The sequence below is a fragment of the Coffea arabica genome, chromosome 6e, assembly GCF_036785885.1.
Source record: "Coffea arabica cultivar ET-39 chromosome 6e, Coffea Arabica ET-39 HiFi, whole genome shotgun sequence".
Taxonomy (NCBI): Eukaryota; Viridiplantae; Streptophyta; class Magnoliopsida; order Gentianales; family Rubiaceae; genus Coffea; species Coffea arabica.
The window spans coordinates 59,719,192-59,737,879 of record NC_092321.1 but is presented as its reverse complement, the minus strand read 5'-3'; the positions used below and the strand labels follow the sequence as shown (position 1 = coordinate 59,737,879).

General features: G+C 34.8%; 2 protein-coding genes across 2 annotated transcripts; both read left to right on the top strand.

Annotated features, from left to right (window-relative positions):
* The first annotated feature begins 1,462 nt into the window (after nt 1-1,462).
* Nucleotides 1,463-4,701, top strand: LOC113696905 (rust resistance kinase Lr10-like). The gene is made up of 3 exons (XM_072054098.1): nt 1,463-2,299; nt 3,330-3,371; nt 3,455-4,701. Exons 1-3 carry the CDS (start codon nt 1,585-1,587, stop codon nt 4,585-4,587), a joined length of 1,890 nt encoding a protein of 629 aa, XP_071910199.1. The 5' UTR covers nt 1,463-1,584; the 3' UTR covers nt 4,588-4,701.
* Nucleotides 4,702-13,177: 8,476 nt separating this feature from the next.
* On the top strand, nt 13,178-16,429 carry LOC113696904 (rust resistance kinase Lr10-like). Its single transcript, XM_072054097.1, has 3 exons — nt 13,178-13,922; nt 14,998-15,039; nt 15,122-16,429. The coding sequence occupies exons 1-3, from the start codon at nt 13,184-13,186 to the stop codon at nt 16,261-16,263; spliced, it is 1,923 nt and encodes a 640-aa protein (XP_071910198.1). The 5' UTR covers nt 13,178-13,183; the 3' UTR covers nt 16,264-16,429.
* The last annotated feature ends 2,259 nt before the right edge of the window (nt 16,430-18,688 follow it).

Here is an 18,688-nt window from a genome sequence, read left to right as displayed (position 1 = left end):
AAAAAAGTTCAAAGATTACACCTATAATATAATGCTACATGTGAAAGTACAAAAGTTATGCATTTTATAGTACCATGCTACATATGATTAAAGAGTAATTATTCTCCATCGACAAATTAATAACATGATGTATCATAGCAATCAATCAAAGATAAGTTTAAAGAAAAGGAACACGTGCAGGAGGGGCAAGAGAATTTAACAAAATTTTTGAAGGGGCAAAATTAGAAATTAAAGAGAAATTCTATAAAATATTATAGGTAACAAATATAATTTCTTAAAACTTAGGGGGTACAATCACCCTATTGTGTCCCCTGTCGATGAGGAAGGGTTCAGGAAGAAGCAAGGAAGTAACAATCAAGAAAAGTGAAAAACCTTTCTACGATAAGTGGCCCCTAGTGACCCGACTTAGCATTTAATTGGACTTTTTCATGTGCGAGGAACCTTTGATATTTCCACGAGGTAAATATATTTCAACAATTCTTTTTTTTAATTTTATTTTCAGTAAGAGACTTTGACAAAAAAAATTTTCGATTTGCAATCCATTACTTGTTACTAATTCGTGTAAAACCTCTTATAGACTATAGGTCTAATTTTCTTTGAATATTAATGTTTGTAAGCCATGCAATGATAACTAAAATTAACCATTTGCAAGTAATAATAATTGTGAATATCTGTAAATAATAATAATTGTAAATCATCTTACCAGTTTGCCGTTCGATTTGGTTTATGAATCAGTGTAACAGTTTTTATCTCATCATGTGTGCAAACAATATATTAATTTTCAATGTAACAATTTTTATGCTATGATATGCATAAATAAAAGTACTATTAAGACACCTTTTGAGAGATTATAAAAATTTGCAGAAATAATGACAATATCTGTTTGCTATATATAGATTCATTTTTTGGATTCTTGAGCTCGACAAAAATTTTCATTTTACCTTCCATTGAGTTCTGACAAGGCAAATGTCATTATAATTTTCTTACACAAAAATAACAACAAAAAGAGTAGACCTACGAAGACCAAAAAACTTCGACTTCACTGCCAAATTCAAGATTGGAGCCGAGCTTGACCTGGATGGGGAAAGGAATAAGGATACCCCACCAATAATTGCATTCATCACCAACACTACCTGCTGTCTAGCACCCCTGCTGTCTAACACCGATGCATAATTTAAAGTTCAACTCCAAATTGAGATATTGTGATATACATCAAGTCTCGCTAACGTGTACACTATCAATCTATACAAGATTAATACTTACTTTATTCAAAAAATATATATATTTTTCTCTGTTGAATGACTACCTGTTCTAAAGTCATTCAAACAAGACAATCATTAATAATGTCATGTGGGTATTGTGAAGATAGATCCTGCAAGCAAATAGAAGCATCTTAACTAAAGCTGATATCTAATCACACCTGACGAATAAACAAATATTTAAATTTAGAAATGTAATCAAAGAAATAATTATGTCAAAGTGTGCTTAAGCACTTCAGTCTCAAAGTGGCTCAAAAGTTTTGACTCTGTCAGCAGAACTCATTTATCTTTTCCTTTGTCCTTCTAACCATTGCAAATAGACACCATGCTGGATTTTAAGATTATGTTTGCAGTTTGCTTGGCCCTCATGTTTGTTTTTATAGCTGCTTCGAATCTCGAGAAAGGTCGCAGATGTATGCACCAATTCAACTGCGGGAAAATCCGCATTAATGTCGGTTGCCCTTTTCAAGTTGAGGGCGGTGATTTTGAATGCTGCGGTCAGTCTGATGTTCGACTCTCTTGCGAGCACAATCGCACAGTTCTGTACTTAGGACCCAACTCCAACAAATATTATGTAGCCGAAGAAAGCATCATGAAGATCATGCGCTCAAAATCGATTCGTATTATGGATCCTGGGGTGGTGAAGAACAACTGCTCCACTGTTCCACTTTATTCAATTCTTGACTTTTCTTATAGTCCTCTGAGCCCTGGTTATGACGCTTTTCTATTGATTTTTGTGACTTGTAAGACACCAGTCCATTCTTCTATGTATGTAGACACCACTCCTTGTTTAACCGCCAAGGAATTTTCCAACCAGGATATTGCTCATCAGAGCAATTACAGTTATGTAGTGGTCGGTAAATCTTGGGATCTGGTGGCATCTGACATCGAAGAGACATGTACCATCCACAAAATCATTATTTCAGGGTTTCAGCACTCTCTGAATGTCAACCTCTCTTTCAAGGACATCCATGACGCCATGGCATCTGGTTTTGAGCTTAAATGGGGTTACGAGCCCATATGCGAGGGGTCAATTTTCAGTAAGTGCATCCTTTGATTTGTTCTGAGCTCCTGAATTTCATTCAAACTGATTTATATTCCAACTTGAGTTCATGCCAAATAGTTCTCAATGGAAAGTAACAAATTATTTGTCTGTTTTTGCAGAGACTATGAAAGCAAGCTATTAAAACTTGGATAAATTACATATAACCCCCTATAGTTTTGCATAATGCCAGATGATCCTACTAAGATTTCAAAATAGCCATACAACCCCTGTAGTTTTATGCAAAGTGAAAAATGAACGGAATGCGTAATTAGTTACGGTAATTATACAACACACACTTCAAAAGTGCATGTGATAAAATCGTTGTATCCACTTGACCCCCTTTATAGTTTTTGCATTTATCCACACAATTTCCTTATAATTTTATATAAGGTGGCTAGGTCATTTCATTTAGCATTTAAGTAAAGGCAGTGTTGGTATTTTAACTAATGATGTTATACAGATTATCGTTCATTAACTTTCTATTTTACATCAAACTATAGGAGATGAAGTGAATAGTTTGAAACTTTAGGGGTTATGTGGCAATAGATGAAACCATAGGGGTATTAGGAATTTACCTTTAAAAATTGGAAATTTCCATAGCAACTAAATTTATAAGTTTGCCCGGGAATTTGAATACAATATTGATAGATCTGTAACTACCCTGTTAAAAATAATGGGTACATTTGAAGATATGCCAAGTACAAACAAATAAGAGCATGCTAAAAAGCTGAACAGATAATATCAAACTTTTCTAGACATAGAAAATTGCAAAATGCAGGCATACATATATAATAGATAATATCTTTTATCTAACGTTTGTAGGTACCAAGCATAGCTACAATTATTGTAAATTTGGAATTCAAACTTTTTCTTCTCTTTAACCATTAAAAGATTAGAGTGAGAATGTTACAATATAACCTTTTCTTATTACGATATTTATACTCTCGTGCTACTTATAATTAGGCTTCCGTGTAATGTTCTTTATTATATCATCATCTTGCTAATCATGATACTTTTTGTTGCAGTATGTATAGCAACATACATAAAATATCTGGTTGTGTTCGCAGGTAAGCTCTCAAACTGTAATGAATTGAATAAGTTATACCGTGCACTTCATTATTGTAAGCTTCTTCATTTGACCCTATTGCAGTACTTGCCATTGGAGCAAGAGCAATTATTGGTGCTGTATTACTAGTTGCATTTCTCTTCTATAAGTGCCAACGAAGGCATTTATCGATATATGATGCTATAGAAGAGTTTCTCCAAAGTCGCAACAACTTGATCCCTATCAGGTACTCCTATAAACAAATCAAGAAGATGACCAACAATTTTAAGGAAAAGTTAGGAGAAGGTGGTTATGGTTGTGTATACAAAGCAAAATTGCGGAGTGGCAAACTAGTGGCAATCAAGATGTTGAGCAAGTCCAAAGCTAATGGCCAAGAATTCATCAATGAGGTTGCAGCTCTTGGAAGAATTCACCACGTTAATGTGGTGCGATTAGTGGGGTTTTGTGTAACTGCCTCAAAGCATGCACTCGTCTACGATTACATGCCTAATGGATCCCTAGAAAAGTTCATTTTCTCTGAACGTCTGGATGGAAATCCATTAAGTTGGAAGAAGGCAGCCGAGATCGCCATGGGTGTAACTCGAGGGATTGAATACTTGCATCAAGGCTGCAGCATGCAAATTTTGCATTTTGACATAAAGCCACACAACATCTTACTTGATGAAAACTTCATGCCAAAGGTTTCTGACTTTGGACTGGCTAAATTACATCCTGTTCAAAATAATACTGTAAGTCTAACTGCTGTGAGAGGAACGTTAGGATACATGGCTCCTGAATTGTTCTACAAAAGGGTTGGAAAAGTCTCATCCAAGGCTGATGTATATAGCTTCGGAATGTTACTTATGGAGTTGGTAGGGAGGAGGAGAAACCTTAATGCACATGCTGCGCATTCAAGTCAAATATACTTCCCTTCATGGATATATGACAAATTTGACCAAGGAGAGAACCTGGAAATTGAAGATGCAACTGAAGATGAAAACAGAACTGCAAGAAAATTAATTTTGATTGCATTGTGGTGTATACAGATGACGCCAGATGATCGGCCTTCAATGAGAGAAGTGGTGGAAATGCTACAAGGTGATCTCACAGCCTTGCAGTTGCCACCAAAACCTCTGTTTTATCCTCCGGATTCCCCTCAGCTGGTGCAGAGCAATAGCTATAGTAGTACTCGCGAAGAGTCAACAGGTGAGTCTGTATCACTTGAAGAAACAGAGTAAGATGATGCAGCTTAATGATCTAAATTTATAAATGTCAATGTCACTGCCTATACAATGTCCCTGTTTGCTATGCAATCATCTAGTCATGTAATATATATAGGTCGTAACATTTTGAACTTACATAGATATATATATATGTGTGTGTGTGTGTGTGTGACTATAAATAATGGCAGAGTCAAGACTCTAAAATTAGAAGGGTCAATTATTATTGCCATGTGAAATGTAGTACCAATAATTTACGATCAGAGAATGTCTATATAGTATTATAATATAGCAGTAAAGGGTTTGGAAACGTTCAAAAAAAATTTTCGGATTTACATCAATGTATATATCTTGACTAGATCCCACGTTCTTGTGAAACATAGGACTTGTAAATTTTAAACTGCTTAGGGAAGCAATGAATGTAAGAAAATTTAAAAAATTTTATGGGAGTAAAGTAGAAAAGAAAGAGAATTTCAAATATTTTAGGGGAACGCATGGAAATTAACATAAAACATTTACAAACCTCTACAAAAAAGAAAAAAAAAACTCTCAAAGTTGAGGTGCGGTACTGCTCATCCTCAAGAAATTGTAACTCCGCCGCTAACCAAAAGTCACAGTATTCATTCATTCGTGCCGTTGCCTAACTTAATTCAGTGGGCTTTTCCACGTTAGGCTGGTCAAAACTGTCAAAATTGTATTTTTTGGTTCCTGTATTTTGTGACCTTTCCAGCAATGTTTTAAAACTCGGACCGTTAATTGAACCGGTGAGATGTTCAAGTCAAGGTTCAATCGGTCGAACCGGGTCAACTTTGGTTCAATGATTTTTTAAAAAATAATTTATATAAATATATATGTGCACAAAATAAGACATGCAATAAACTCATTTAAAACTTCATATAATAAAAATTTTAATATTTTCGAGTAACTTGGATTTTCAAAAGTAATTTTTTTAAATTATAAGTTGAAACAAATAAATTTCATCTCAATCTCAATTATATTTACCAAAAAAAAATCTTAAATTCAATCCAAAATATACCACAATATTTTGAAATTATACAAAATTCACATATATGGGAATTTAGATATTGTGAGTTTAAATTTTAATTTAAGTTTTTGGGATTTAGAAATTGCAATTAAAAAAAAAAGAAGTTTGGAGTTTAAAGAAAGTCAGGAGAACCGAAAAATAGAAATGCAAACTTGATAAGAAACAAAACATGACATAAAATGAGTGGTTGTGGCATTTAATAATTAGTCTTTAGGGTTTAAGAAAAATAATTCTTTTTTAATTTTTTTTCAATTTAATGGATAAAAATAAAATTAAAAGATGGAAGAAAACATCAATAAATTAAAACTAAAGATGTTTGGTTAAAAAGAGAGTGACAAAAGAAAAGAAAAGAGAGAAAAAGAGTTGAAAATTAGAAAGAATGAGTCATAAGAGAATGAGATTTTGTAGAATAAATGGAGAAAAGAAAAATGGATGTTTGTTTTATATAAATGATTTATCTTAAAAAATTCATAAGATGTAATGGTACAATGATTATTACATTAGTTTTTCATCACAAAGGTCCTGAGTTGAATTCTTGGTAGTTGCGTTTTGCAAAACTTAAAAAAAATTAAGAAGAAAGTTAAAAAATCGAAAATCACCGGTTCGCCGGTTCTCACGGGATTGACCGGTTTTGATCGATTTTCTGACAAAGTCAACTATAGTATAGAATCGGACCGATACCATGGCCGATTCGCGATTTAACCGGTTGAACCGACCGATCTGATCTGATTTTCAAAACATTGCTTTCCAGTCAAGCTGATTTAGAGCAGTGTATGAGTTTTTACTTTCTTTATCTAAAAACTGAAGAAGCATAAATATTGAATTTACTCCCTTTTATTTCCCCTTGGTGGTTATTCAGAGCAAATCCCTTGCCTTGATTTGGCCAACAAGTCATATTGCATCTCATAATAAACCACAATTCTCAATGTACCATCCAATAATTATATATCTCAGCTTTTAGTATTCTTTTTCGTCATAGCTACTGTCCATTTTTGTCATAGCTACTGTCATGATAAACCTTCTCCAGTTTGCTTGCACGATCCATTATTTCTATGGATGAAACCTTTTGGAGACCGTTTGAGCTTCTTTTAAGTACGGTAGCTTAATAAAATTTCTTTTCTTTAACCCCACTAATTTGTAATTGTTACGTCAACTCACCAGAGGATGATGTTCAGTTTCGGTAATGGATTTAGGAATATTTTGTTTTTAACCCCACTTATAACTCACTTTCGACAAAGAAGCATAGTAAGGGACTAACTTTTGCAAATTTACGCTGCAGGAAACAAGGCCACAGTGAAGTTATTGTCTTATCCTGTATTAATCTCCTGTTTTCCATTATAATCTTCCATCCTTGGGGTCCACCAAGTCCAATCTAGAGTCTGTAGTCTAGACGTTACTCTTTCGTTATGTCTCGTAGAAAGTCTATCAGTTGGAATGTGGAGCATTTATCTTCAAGCAAGCAGAATCCAAGATACTTGTCACCTATAAGTGCCAACGGAGGCATTTATCGATGTATGACGGTATAGAAGAGTATCTCCAAAGTCGCAACAACTTGATCCCTATCAGGCACTCCTACCAACAAATCAAGAAGATGACTAACAATTTTAAGGAAAAGTTAGGAGTAGGTGGTTATGGTTGTGTATACAGAGGAAAATTGTGCAGTGGTCGACTAGTAGCAATCAAGATATTGAGCAAGTCCAAAGCTAATGGTCAAGAATTCATCAACGAGGTTGCAACTATCGGGAAAATTCACCACATTATTGCGATGCGATTAGTGAGATTTTGTGTTACTGCCTCAAACCGTGCACTCGTCTATGATTACATGCCCAATGGATTGCTATAAAATTTCATTTCCTCCAACGGTCTAGATGGAAATCCAATAAGTTGGAATAAAGCCATCGAGATCACCATGGGTGTAGCTCGAGGGATGAATACTTGCATCAAGGCTGCAGCATGCAAATGTTCCTTTTTGACATAAAATCACACTTCAGTCTGATTGCTGTGAGAGCAACATTAGGATACATGGCTCCAGAGATATAGAGATATCAAGCCAATTTCCTAACACTACGATAGCTACAAAAGAATTGTCCTACGTAGCTCTATATCTCTGGATGAAACAGTGTAGATAAAGCAGCCAATGATCTGAATTGATAAACTAATTGCAATTTAACTTCGAAAAATATCAATTTTACTGACTATGTAATATGTAACATATTATAAGTTGTCAATGCTTTCCAAGATTTGATTGTGCCTGTGCGAATACGTTTCTTCGCTCTTCTCCTTCCACCATAAATCCTAGGCGTATGCAATATACCTGTTTTCTGCACAATTATCTAGTCATCTAAAATCTCATCAATATTTTTCGAGCAACATTTTGAACTTATGTAGACATCCGTGACATTAAAAGTCATTGTGTCAGCACCAAACTTAATGCATTGGCTTTCCTAGGCTAGACTCTTCAAAACTGTTAAGAAAGATATTTGCTTTTGGCTGTCTTAGCTTCTGAATATTTTCTTTTTTTTAGATTCTGAATATTATATAATCGTTCAACCCTATTCTTGTCGCTGATTTTCTTGTTCGGGAGCCAACCTGATCCAGAGCCGCGTATGAGATTATTTTTTCTTTTTGTGGAAAACGAGGAAGCATGAAAAATAATCAGTTTACCCTCCCTATTATTTTTTCCCTTTGGTTTTTATCCCTTCGATAAATCTTCTTCAGTTTATTTGCAAGTATCGATAGTTGAATGGACAAACAGTCCGTTTACAAGTGTCGGGAGTGTCATCTAGTTTCAGAAGTTTTATATACATGATTGGTGACATGTGTCGAACCTGTGCAATAATAATTACCTACTCAAGAAAAATATAAATTTTGTGTATAGCGGTGAGTAGGGTCGAATCCACAGGGAACGGGTAGGAAATTGTTTCTTTCAAAGTCAATAGAACAAAATTGGGGGATTTTTAATGGGAGGCAAATAAAAAATAAGAATAAAAATAAAGCAAACTAAATTCAAAACTAATTCTCAAAGCACAAGTTACTAAAAGTAGCAATTAATAAAATTCTACCCAAAGGATCAACTGCTCAGACACGGTCCAATTAAATGATCATCGATGCAAAGATATTTTATTCATCAATCACTAGGTTGGTTATAACTATCAACAAGTTCTTAAGGTACGATCATTGACTGCTTCTCTAACCAGAAAACAACCCTAGGTACGACCGTAGGAATTTAATTATTCAGTTGTATTAAAGCTAGAAGAACCCAACCCTGACCAATAAACACGCTAAGAGGGTTTATTTAAATCAGATCTTACGTTTCCCCAACATAAAACCAATTATGGTGGTTGCCACTAGGTATCAACTAAACGAACAATTACGGATTCAATTTAGTTAATGTGACAGTAGGCTATTAGATTAAATCAAAAATCCGCCCGTTGATATTCAATTAATAAAATATCCATGAACAATTAATTCAGGAAACGCATGAATAGCAACAAATTGAAAGAAATAATGAAGATTCGATTAGATCTCACATATATTATGGACTACGCCCTCGCATCAACGTTTAGGTAGAGGAGAAAATTAACCGCTTCTCATCGTGTTAATCCCACGTGATTTAATTGAATTCATTCAATTAATTACCGAAGAGTTGGGGAAGGTGAATTAATTGAAGAAACAACAGAGAAGACCCTGACTTCGCCTTCGTTTTGGAGCGCAATTACAAAGCAAAAGGCTAACCTTTTGCTAAAATATAATTAATTACCAGAATTGTCCAGAGCAAGGGTTAAAAGTCAAAAGGAAAAAGACGTCTGGCCTATTCTAATTGCTACTGAAGAGAAGAAAAAAGGGAAAAAGCGTCTGATGCTACAAAAAACAAAAAAAAAGCAAACATCTGATACTATATTTGAAAACCAAAGCCAATGTCCAGTAACCGCCGCAGGAGAAGTCCACCCAAAAAAGTCCTCTTCAAAGCTTTTCTCTTTTGGGGTTTTAATCCCATGTGTCTGGTCCACGTGGGCCACTTTTGGTTTCCTGATGTTCCACTTGTTTTGTCAGTCCCGCGGTCCGGCTTTTAGGTGTAACTCTTCAGTTTCTGGTATGGGCACGCCATGAAATAGAGAGTCTTCTGAAAATTTGCCTCGTGAAAACACTTTTTACACCAATCACCTACAATTCATACAAATATGAAATATGAGCAACATCACAATACTTTGCACGGTAAGTAGCCAAAATTAGGACAAAATAACAGTGTAAAATGTGCCAAATAATTGCTCTATCAAATCCCCCTACACCTAGACAATGCTTGTCCTCAAGTATTTTGAAGCTCAGAAGCACAATCAAGGTAGCCACGGTATCATAGTCGTCTATATTTAACACAAACATCCCGCATTCCCGACAATATCGCCGAAATTAGAAAATACCAGACAGGTAATTAGCCCAAGGATATAAATAATATTATACGTCACCTTCAAGAGAATATGTAAATACTAGGAACACTCAAATCAACATCACGAAATGGAATTACCATAGACTTGCATATTTATCACATCTCCACCACTAAAAAGTGAACTAAATACATAAATCAAAGGGACTTTAATAGAGTTGTAATGGGGTTTAGGTAAAAGGTGGAATAAGAAGGTGAAGATAAGGTATAATGTATCAAGAGAATGTCCGATATCCACCACATAACCACAATGCTTCATCAGAGGAAATTCACTAATTAAGGCAGTTTCACTTGCTGTACTCACTGCGCAAGAGTCGAAACTCGTCCCTTTTTTTTTTTTTAACAAGTGGCTTGCAAGGCGTGGGCACGCCTTGTAGGTCAGAGTCTTCTGTTCACGAGATGTTTTTTTTTTTTTTTTGGAGAGGACGTCTTGCAAGGTGTGGGCACGCCCTGAAAGACAGAGTCTTCTGCTCATCAGCTTTTTGTCAATATTTCCCCTTTTTGTTCCAGATGCACAAAGATAGCATTATACAAATGCTATTCTAACAACACTTGCGACTTTAGGTATATCCGCCTCACACAAATGATGAAATTCAGACATCCCTTAACAACACAGGGGTGAACAAGGAAGTCTAAAAAGGTCTTGGGTTACCAAATACAACTATCAAAACAAAGGAGAGGAATAAAAGCTCAAATTGGTCCACTATTGGGAGACAAGATAAAGGCATGGTTTGTAGAAAGCAAAAAAAAAGGTTAGATAGATCCTAAATGCCCTTATCATTTCAAATGCATCCAGTTCTACAAAATGTGGTCTCGACATGTATAAAATAGAAAGTTCTAAAATGCCAATGCCATGTGTGATACCCACTCAATCAAACAAAAATAGAGCAAACAGGAATAATGTGCTCATGCATGGCTCAAAAGCTCCCAAAAGTTTTAAGAACAGGTAAAGTCCAGCAAATTCAACATTCAACAATACTGTCAAGGCAAAACGAAATGCATAGCTAGTATATCTAACCACATACCCGTGCACCTTGATTGTGTTATTCATCATAGCAATGGCAACAGTTGAAAAATATTGTGGGCGCCCTAAACTAGCCCTTCAAACCGTTGTGGTCTTCTTCTTCCGCACTCTCAAAACCCAACATCCCTAACCTTCCATCGAATTATTGACAAGCACATGTCAGTGAAAATCCATTAGTAAGAGCTACTGCATCATTTACGTATTCTTCTTGTTTCATTCTTGGTGTTGTTCACGCATTGATTCCTCGGCACAAATTTGAAGCAAATTGATGGCCCACTCAATTTTGCTCCTAATAAGTTATTGAAGGATAGGAGTGGAAGGTGGGATTTTAACTATTTGCCATATATAGAGGGTGACATATATTTTGAGATGGAAAAAAAAATAAAGTTTGATAATATAATGGAACAGAGTGTGTACCATTTATGATGTTGTTGTAAAATAATGGGCCTATTTGTACCCAAGGTCTTTGGTGAATTTTTCTTTGATAAGTTTTTTACACCCATTAGTTATAGGAATCTCAAAAAACTTCTAAAAATTTATAAAATGCATACCTCAAAATATCTTAAAACACATAAAATTTTTTTTCCTTTATTCCTTTCTTTTTCACCGGTGTTGGCCGACACCACCTCCACTAGCACCAGTATCTTTCTTTCTCTCTCTCTTGCCACCTCCTCGCCCACGTCCCCTGTTGAGAGAGATAGAGTTCTAATGATCTTGATGTAACTAAAAAATATAGGCATTTGTGGGTTCAATGTGAAAATTGTAACGGACTAAATTATAATAAATTTTTAAATAAAAAATGAATATTTGTGATCAATGTGGATATCATTTGAAAATGAACAGTTCAAAAAAAATTGAACTTTCGATCGATCCTGGTACTTGGGGAAAAAAAAAAGGAAGCGCAGGCGGTGGGGGAGTGGGGTACTGGCAGTGGAGAGGAAGAATGGAGGGAAAAGGAAGGAGGGAGAAAAGAAGAGGAAAAAAAGAAAGAAGAAGAAAAGAAAAAAGAATTTTTTTTTACACATTGATCCAACTACACAAAAAGTTTTCTACAATTCTTAAAGTAAATTACAGTAAAATTTATATAAATATCCAAAAAACTCACAATCCAAACGAGGCGATTAATGTTCTAAGTTTGTACTGTGATTGCATTTTTTTTTTTTTGTACATAGAGGACAACATACTTACCGTCCCTTCCCATTTGTTACTCAATCCAACCTTACCCCAATATATTCCGATACTTAATTTACAGTATTAAAGAAATGATTTCCTATCTGTTCAATTGAACTTAACCATCCCGGAATTATTGCTGCCCACAGCCCATACAATGCACGTAACTCCATACGAGTCCATGGAAACTCGAGTCCATGGAAATCACCAAGTCTGCCGATATAACAAATTTATAAAATGGGAAGGACAGACTAGAAATTAGTAACAGATAGACTTCGACTCGGTCGGGCTTTCCTATTCGACTTTGACTCAGTCGGGCATTCCTATTCTCAGTCACAGGGTAGAAATTCACACGTGGCCCCGTACTGTGCGTCGTCCCAGAAAATGGGTTCAAACGCATTTCGGTCAAAGCTGCACATGTTACTTTTTCTTGGACTGAAAAATGAAAATGCACTAATTTTCAATGTGTATTTTATCATAAAAAAAGTTAATATATCATTTTTTGAGTCAAATATAAATTTTTATTTATTAGAATAAATCATTTATACATTGTCGGTATATACATTAGTAGTAAGTTTGAATATATTCTGTATGTGCATAGTTTACAATTCAACTCCAAATTGAGATAATGTGATATACATCAAGTCTTGCTAATGTATACATTTTCGATATATACAAAATTAATACTTGCTTTATTCAATATATTTTTTTTTCCTCTATTGAATGACTACCTGTTCCTAAAGTCATTCAAACAAGACAATCATTACTAATGTGAGTATTGTTAAGATAGATCCTGCAAGCAAATAGAAGCGTCTTAACGAATAAACAAATATTTAAATTTAGAAATGTAATCAAAGAAATAATTATGTCAAAGTGTGCTTAAGAACTTCATTTATCTTTTCCTTTGTCCTTCTGACCATTGCAAACAGACACCATGCTGGGTTTGAAGAGTATCATTGCAGTTTGCTTGGTCTTCATGTTTGCAGTTTGCTTGACCCTCATCTTTGTTTTTTTAGCTTCTCCGAACCTTGAGAAAGGTCCCAAATGTGAGCACCAATTCATATGCGGGAAAATCCGCATTAATGTCGGTTGGCCTTTTCAAGTTGAGGGCGTTGACTTTAAAAGCTGCGGTGAGTCTGATGTTCGACTCTCTTGCGAGCACAACCGCACAGTTCTGTACTTAGGACCCAACTCCAACAAATATTATGTAGCCGAAGAAAGCATCAGGAAGATCATGCACTCAAAATCGATTCGTATTATGGATCCTGGGGTTGTGAAGAACAACTGCTCCACTGTTCCACTGTACTCAATTCTTGACTTTTCATATAGTCCTCTAAGCCCTGGTTCTGACGCTTTTCTGTTGATTTTTGTGACTTGTAAGAGACCAGTCCATTCTTCTATGTATGTAGACACCTCTCCTTGTTTAACCGCCAGGGAATTTTCCAATCAGGAAATTGCTTATCAGAGCAATTACAGTTATGTAGTGGTCAGTAAATCTTCGGATCTGGTGGCATCTGATATCGAAGAGACATGTACCATCCACAAAATCATTACTTCACGGTTTCAGCACTCTCTGAATGTCAACCTTTCTTTCCAGGACATCCATGACGCCATGGCATCTGGTTTTGAGCTTAAATGGGGTTATATGAACATATGCGAGGCGTCAATTTTCAGTAAGTGCATCCTTTGATTTGTTCTGAGCTCCTGAATTTCATTCAAACTGATTTATATTCCAACTTGAGTTCGTGGCAAATACTTGGCAATGGAAAGTAACTAATTATTTGTCTTCCTTTGCACAGACTATGAAGGCAGGCCATTAAAAGATTGGATAAATTACATATGATCCCCTATAGTTTTGCATAATGCTAGATGATCTTTCTAAGGTTTCAAAATAGCCATATAACCCATGCAGTTTTATGTAAAAATGGAAAATGGATAGAATGCATAATTAGTTACGACGATTAGACCACACATACTTTAAAAGTGCATATGATAAAATCATAATATCCATTTAACTCTCCTATAATTTGCGTAAATATCCACTTTATATCCCTATAATTTTTACATTTATCCACCTAATTTTCCCATGATTTAATAGAAGGTAGTTAAGTCATCGTTTGATTTAACATTTAAGTAAGGGCATTGTTGGCATTTTAACTAATGACCTTATAAAGACCATTTTTCGTTCAATTTCTAGTTTACATGAAATCATGGGAAATGAATTGAATATTTTGAAACATTAGGGGATTATGTGGTAATAGATGAAACTATGGGGTATTAATAATTTACCCTTAAAAATTGGAAATTTCCATAGCAACTAATTTTATAAGTTTGCCTTGGAACTAATTTTATAAGTTTGCCCGGGAATTTGAATACTATGATATGTGGTAATTTTATAAAAATGTTGGGTACATTTGTAGATACACCAAAAACAAACAAGTAAGAGTATGTTAAAAAAACTGAACCCCGTCTCAAACTTTTGTGGACATAGAAAATTGCAAAACGCAGGCATACATATATAATATCCTTTATCTTACGATTGTTGGTACTAAGCAAAGTTACAATTAATGCAAATTCGGAATTCAAACTTTTTCTTTTCTTTAACCATTAAAAGATCAGAGTGGGAAGATTACAATATAATCTCTCCCTATTACGACATTTATACTCTCGTTCTACTGATAATCAGGCTTCCATGTAATGTTGTAAGGAAACTTGATTTAAGCTAATCATGATATCTTTTTGTTGCAGAATGTTTAGCAGTATACATTAGTGGTCTGGGCCCGTTCGTAGGTAAGCTCTCGAACTGTAATGCATTAAATAAGTTATAACTGTACTTCATTATTGTAAGCTTCTTCATTTGACCCTATTGCAGGTTTTGCCATTGGAGCAAGAGCAATTATTGGTGCTATATTACTAGTTGCATTTCTCATCTATAAGTGCCAACGAAGGCATTTATCGGTATATGATGCTATAGAAGAGTATCTCCAAAGTCGCAACAACTTGATCCCTATCAGGTACTCCTATAAACAAATCAAGAAGATGACCAACAATTTTAAGGAAAAGTTAGGAGAAGGTGGTTATGGTTGTGTATACAAAGCAAAATTGCGGAGTGGTGAACTAGTGGCAATCAAGATGTTGAACAAGTCCAAAGCTAATGGCCAAGAATTCATCAATGAGGTTGCAGCTCTTGGAAGAATTCACCACGTTAATGTGGTGCGATTAGTGGGGTTTTGTGTAACTGCCTCAAAGCATGCACTCGTCTACGATTACATGCCTAATGGATCCCTAGAAAAGTTCATTTTCTCTGAACGTCTGGATGCAAATCCATTAAGTTGGAAGAAGGCAACCGAGATCGCCATGGGTGTAGCTCGAGGGATTGAATACTTGCATCAAGGCTGCAGCATGCAAATTTTGCATTTTGACATAAAGCCACACAACATCTTACTTGATGAAAACTTCACGCCAAAGGTTTCTGACTTTGGACTAGCTAAATTGCATCCTGTTCAAAATAATACTGTAAGTCTAACTGCTGTGAGAGGAACATTAGGATACATGGCTCCAGAATTGTTCTACAAAAGGGTTGGAAAAGTCTCGTCCAAGGCTGATGTATATAGCTTCGGAATGCTACTTATGGAGTTGGTAGGAAGGAGGAGAAACCTTAATGCACATGCTGAGCATTCAAGCCAAATGTACTTCCCTTCATGGATATATGACAAATTTGACCAAGGAGAGAACCTGGAAATTGAAGATGCAACTGAAGATGAAAACAGAACTGCAAGAAAATTAATTTTGATTGCATTGTGGTGTATACAGATGACGCCAGATGATCGGCCTTCAATGAGAGAAGTGGTGGAAATGCTACAAGGTGATCTCACAGCCTTGCGGTTGCCACCAAAACCTCTGTTTTATCCTCCGGATTCCCCTCGGCTGGTGCAGAGCAATAGCTATAGTAGTACTTGCGAAGAGTCAACAGGGCCCCTATGTGAGTCTGTATCTCTTGAAGAAACAGAGTAAAATGATGCAGTTTAATGATCTAAATTTATAAATTTGTTCAATTCTAACTTTGAAAAATGTCAGTGTCAGAGCCTGTTACACATCTTTAAGTTGTAAAAGCTTTCCAAAAATGTCAATGTTCAACCCCTGTTACTGAGAATTGATCTGATAGACTTTCCAAATTACACCAATTGCAATTTATTGTATAATTTCAACTTGATTGGCCATTACCAAGTCAAAAAGAAATAAGGGATATAATATATTGACTTCATTTCAGCTGGCACTATAGAGAGAGAAGGAGAGAGGGTCTGTTGTAGACCGAATGTACAGGTGTACCGTGGGACAAACAGGTGGAATCCACATATTTGTGTTTTTGTACATTTAGTCTATCTATCATTGAAAAAAAAAAACACGATTCTATATTTTTGGAGAGTGAATTTGCCAAAGTAGGCCCCAATCATGTCACTCTCGAGAAAATGTGGCATAATATTTTGACCGGGGAGGCCAGCTGACCGGTTGTCACCGGAGACCACCACCCTGGACTGCTGTTCATGATGTGGAAGTATAACCTACCAACGTTTAATTGTTTGGTACCAATAATTCATGGAATATTTCGGATTGCTAATTAGTAGATATTTTCTGACGCAATGTTAAAAAAAAAAAAAAAAACAACTTGATGTGAATCTTACTACCACCATTTTGCAAGACTCCAATTACATGCCTGAAATTTTTGTGTTCTTGAGAATAATAGATGTTTTAAAATTCACCCTTAGAAAAACAATCTGTTATGAAACAATTAAAATGTGGATGTCCCTTTGTATTCCCAAGAGAATTAATTCATGATTTATGGCTACATTATATATAGAAGTTACAATCCATAAATCTATTCATGTAGTGGAGAAACTGTTTCATAGGTTTCTTCATATTCTTGTAATAGTGGGTGTTTAATAGGATTAATGTACCTTTAATCTTGTAGTACCTATATATAGAGGTACATTGACACCCTTTGTGAGGACTTTTGTATTAGTTGAAATAATAAGATAATCACTCTCTATTTCTCTACTTCTTTCTCTAATATCTCCAATATTTCACTTGATATTACAGTGGTTTATTTTATTAGTTTTACAACACGTTATCAGCACGAGTCTCTACTTTTGAGCAAAAGGTGAAAACGGAGTCTTTACCTTGAGTAAAAGTGAAACACGAGATTCTGCTCATGTTTTTTTTTTCGCCAACATCTGTCTATTTATTGAGGTAAATTTCTAACCTATAAATTTATTTCAATTTATTAAGGTTAACCTTTGAATGATTGCAAAATACAAGTGTCTACTACTGAGCAACTACTAAACAAGAACATATACTCTTTGACGTCTTTGAGGTAATATTTCATCTTTTAATTCTACTTATTTATCTTTAGAATTATTTGTTATAAATACTTATATTCTGATGCATTGAGTTTTGGAAATGCTATTATAGAAAATTAATTATGCTTGAAGATCCATTTGTTCTTTGAAATACTTAAAGAAAAATATGGTCATTATTTCAAAGTCTGGTATGATCAATCTACTTATGGTTGCAAATACATAATTCTGCTATGTTTAGAATTATTTCTTAGTTGAAAATAATATTCTCTACATATTTCTCAAATATGCTCTTGTAGTAGCAATATTGAGAGAAAATTTGAGAAGTATTTTGTACTTATTACATACTAGTTCTAGTCCATTTCCAGAAGTGAATGCGACTAAATTTCAATTTATTAGTTATGGTTGCTGCCATGACTATGATTTTGGTAAATATATATTTTACCATGACAAGAGAAAAAATTACCACTTGAAGTGGGATAATAATGATGAGGACAAGAAAGTAAGGATCCTGAAGATAAATGTCTCGAAGTACATATGAGGAATCAAAATTATAATAGTATCTTCACATGGCCAATTTCTTTAAACACCCTGAAGGTGTATGATGCTTGATTTAATTTATGATAGTAATTGACTTTTCTTCCTGAAGAAGAAATGGATGTTAAATATTTGGGATCAAAGGATTATGGTGATGATATTTATCTCATAAGAATTATGGTGACAATGATATGTGTCTCATTAATAAGTGCTACTATATACACTATATTCCAATGAGAAAGATAAACACAATCAGTTGTAGTGTTTAAATGATTGAAAGCTCCAGAAGAGCCACTACTATATTTCTCCCTGTAGGAGAAAAGTTTATCATAAATAAAGCACTACTTTTTACCATGTCTCGAAAAATTTATTGAATTTGAATATCCGTTGAAATGGATATCAAATTGAGACACTAAATGAGACAATAATAGAGATCATGATTAGAAATCAAATGAGATAAAGGTTAATTATATCATAATAACCATTTGAGAGAGAAATGGTTATCGATATAGTTGTCTTCATTCTCATTTGATTTATAATTATCACCT

Excerpts from the sequence above, each read along its gene's own strand:
- LOC113696905 (XM_072054098.1), top strand. The coding sequence starts at position 1,585 with ATGCTGGATTTTAAGATTATGTTTGCAGTTTGCTTGGCCCTCATGTTT. Across the intron at positions 2,300-3,329 it reads ATGCGAGGGGTCAATTTTCA|TATGTATAGCAACATACATA; the intron begins GTAAGTGCATCC and ends TTTTTGTTGCAG. Across the intron at positions 3,372-3,454 it reads ATATCTGGTTGTGTTCGCAG|TACTTGCCATTGGAGCAAGA; the intron begins GTAAGCTCTCAA and ends ACCCTATTGCAG.
- LOC113696904 (XM_072054097.1), top strand. The coding sequence starts at position 13,184 with ATGCTGGGTTTGAAGAGTATCATTGCAGTTTGCTTGGTCTTCATGTTT. Across the intron at positions 13,923-14,997 it reads ATGCGAGGCGTCAATTTTCA|AATGTTTAGCAGTATACATT; the intron begins GTAAGTGCATCC and ends TTTTTGTTGCAG. Across the intron at positions 15,040-15,121 it reads TGGTCTGGGCCCGTTCGTAG|GTTTTGCCATTGGAGCAAGA; the intron begins GTAAGCTCTCGA and ends ACCCTATTGCAG.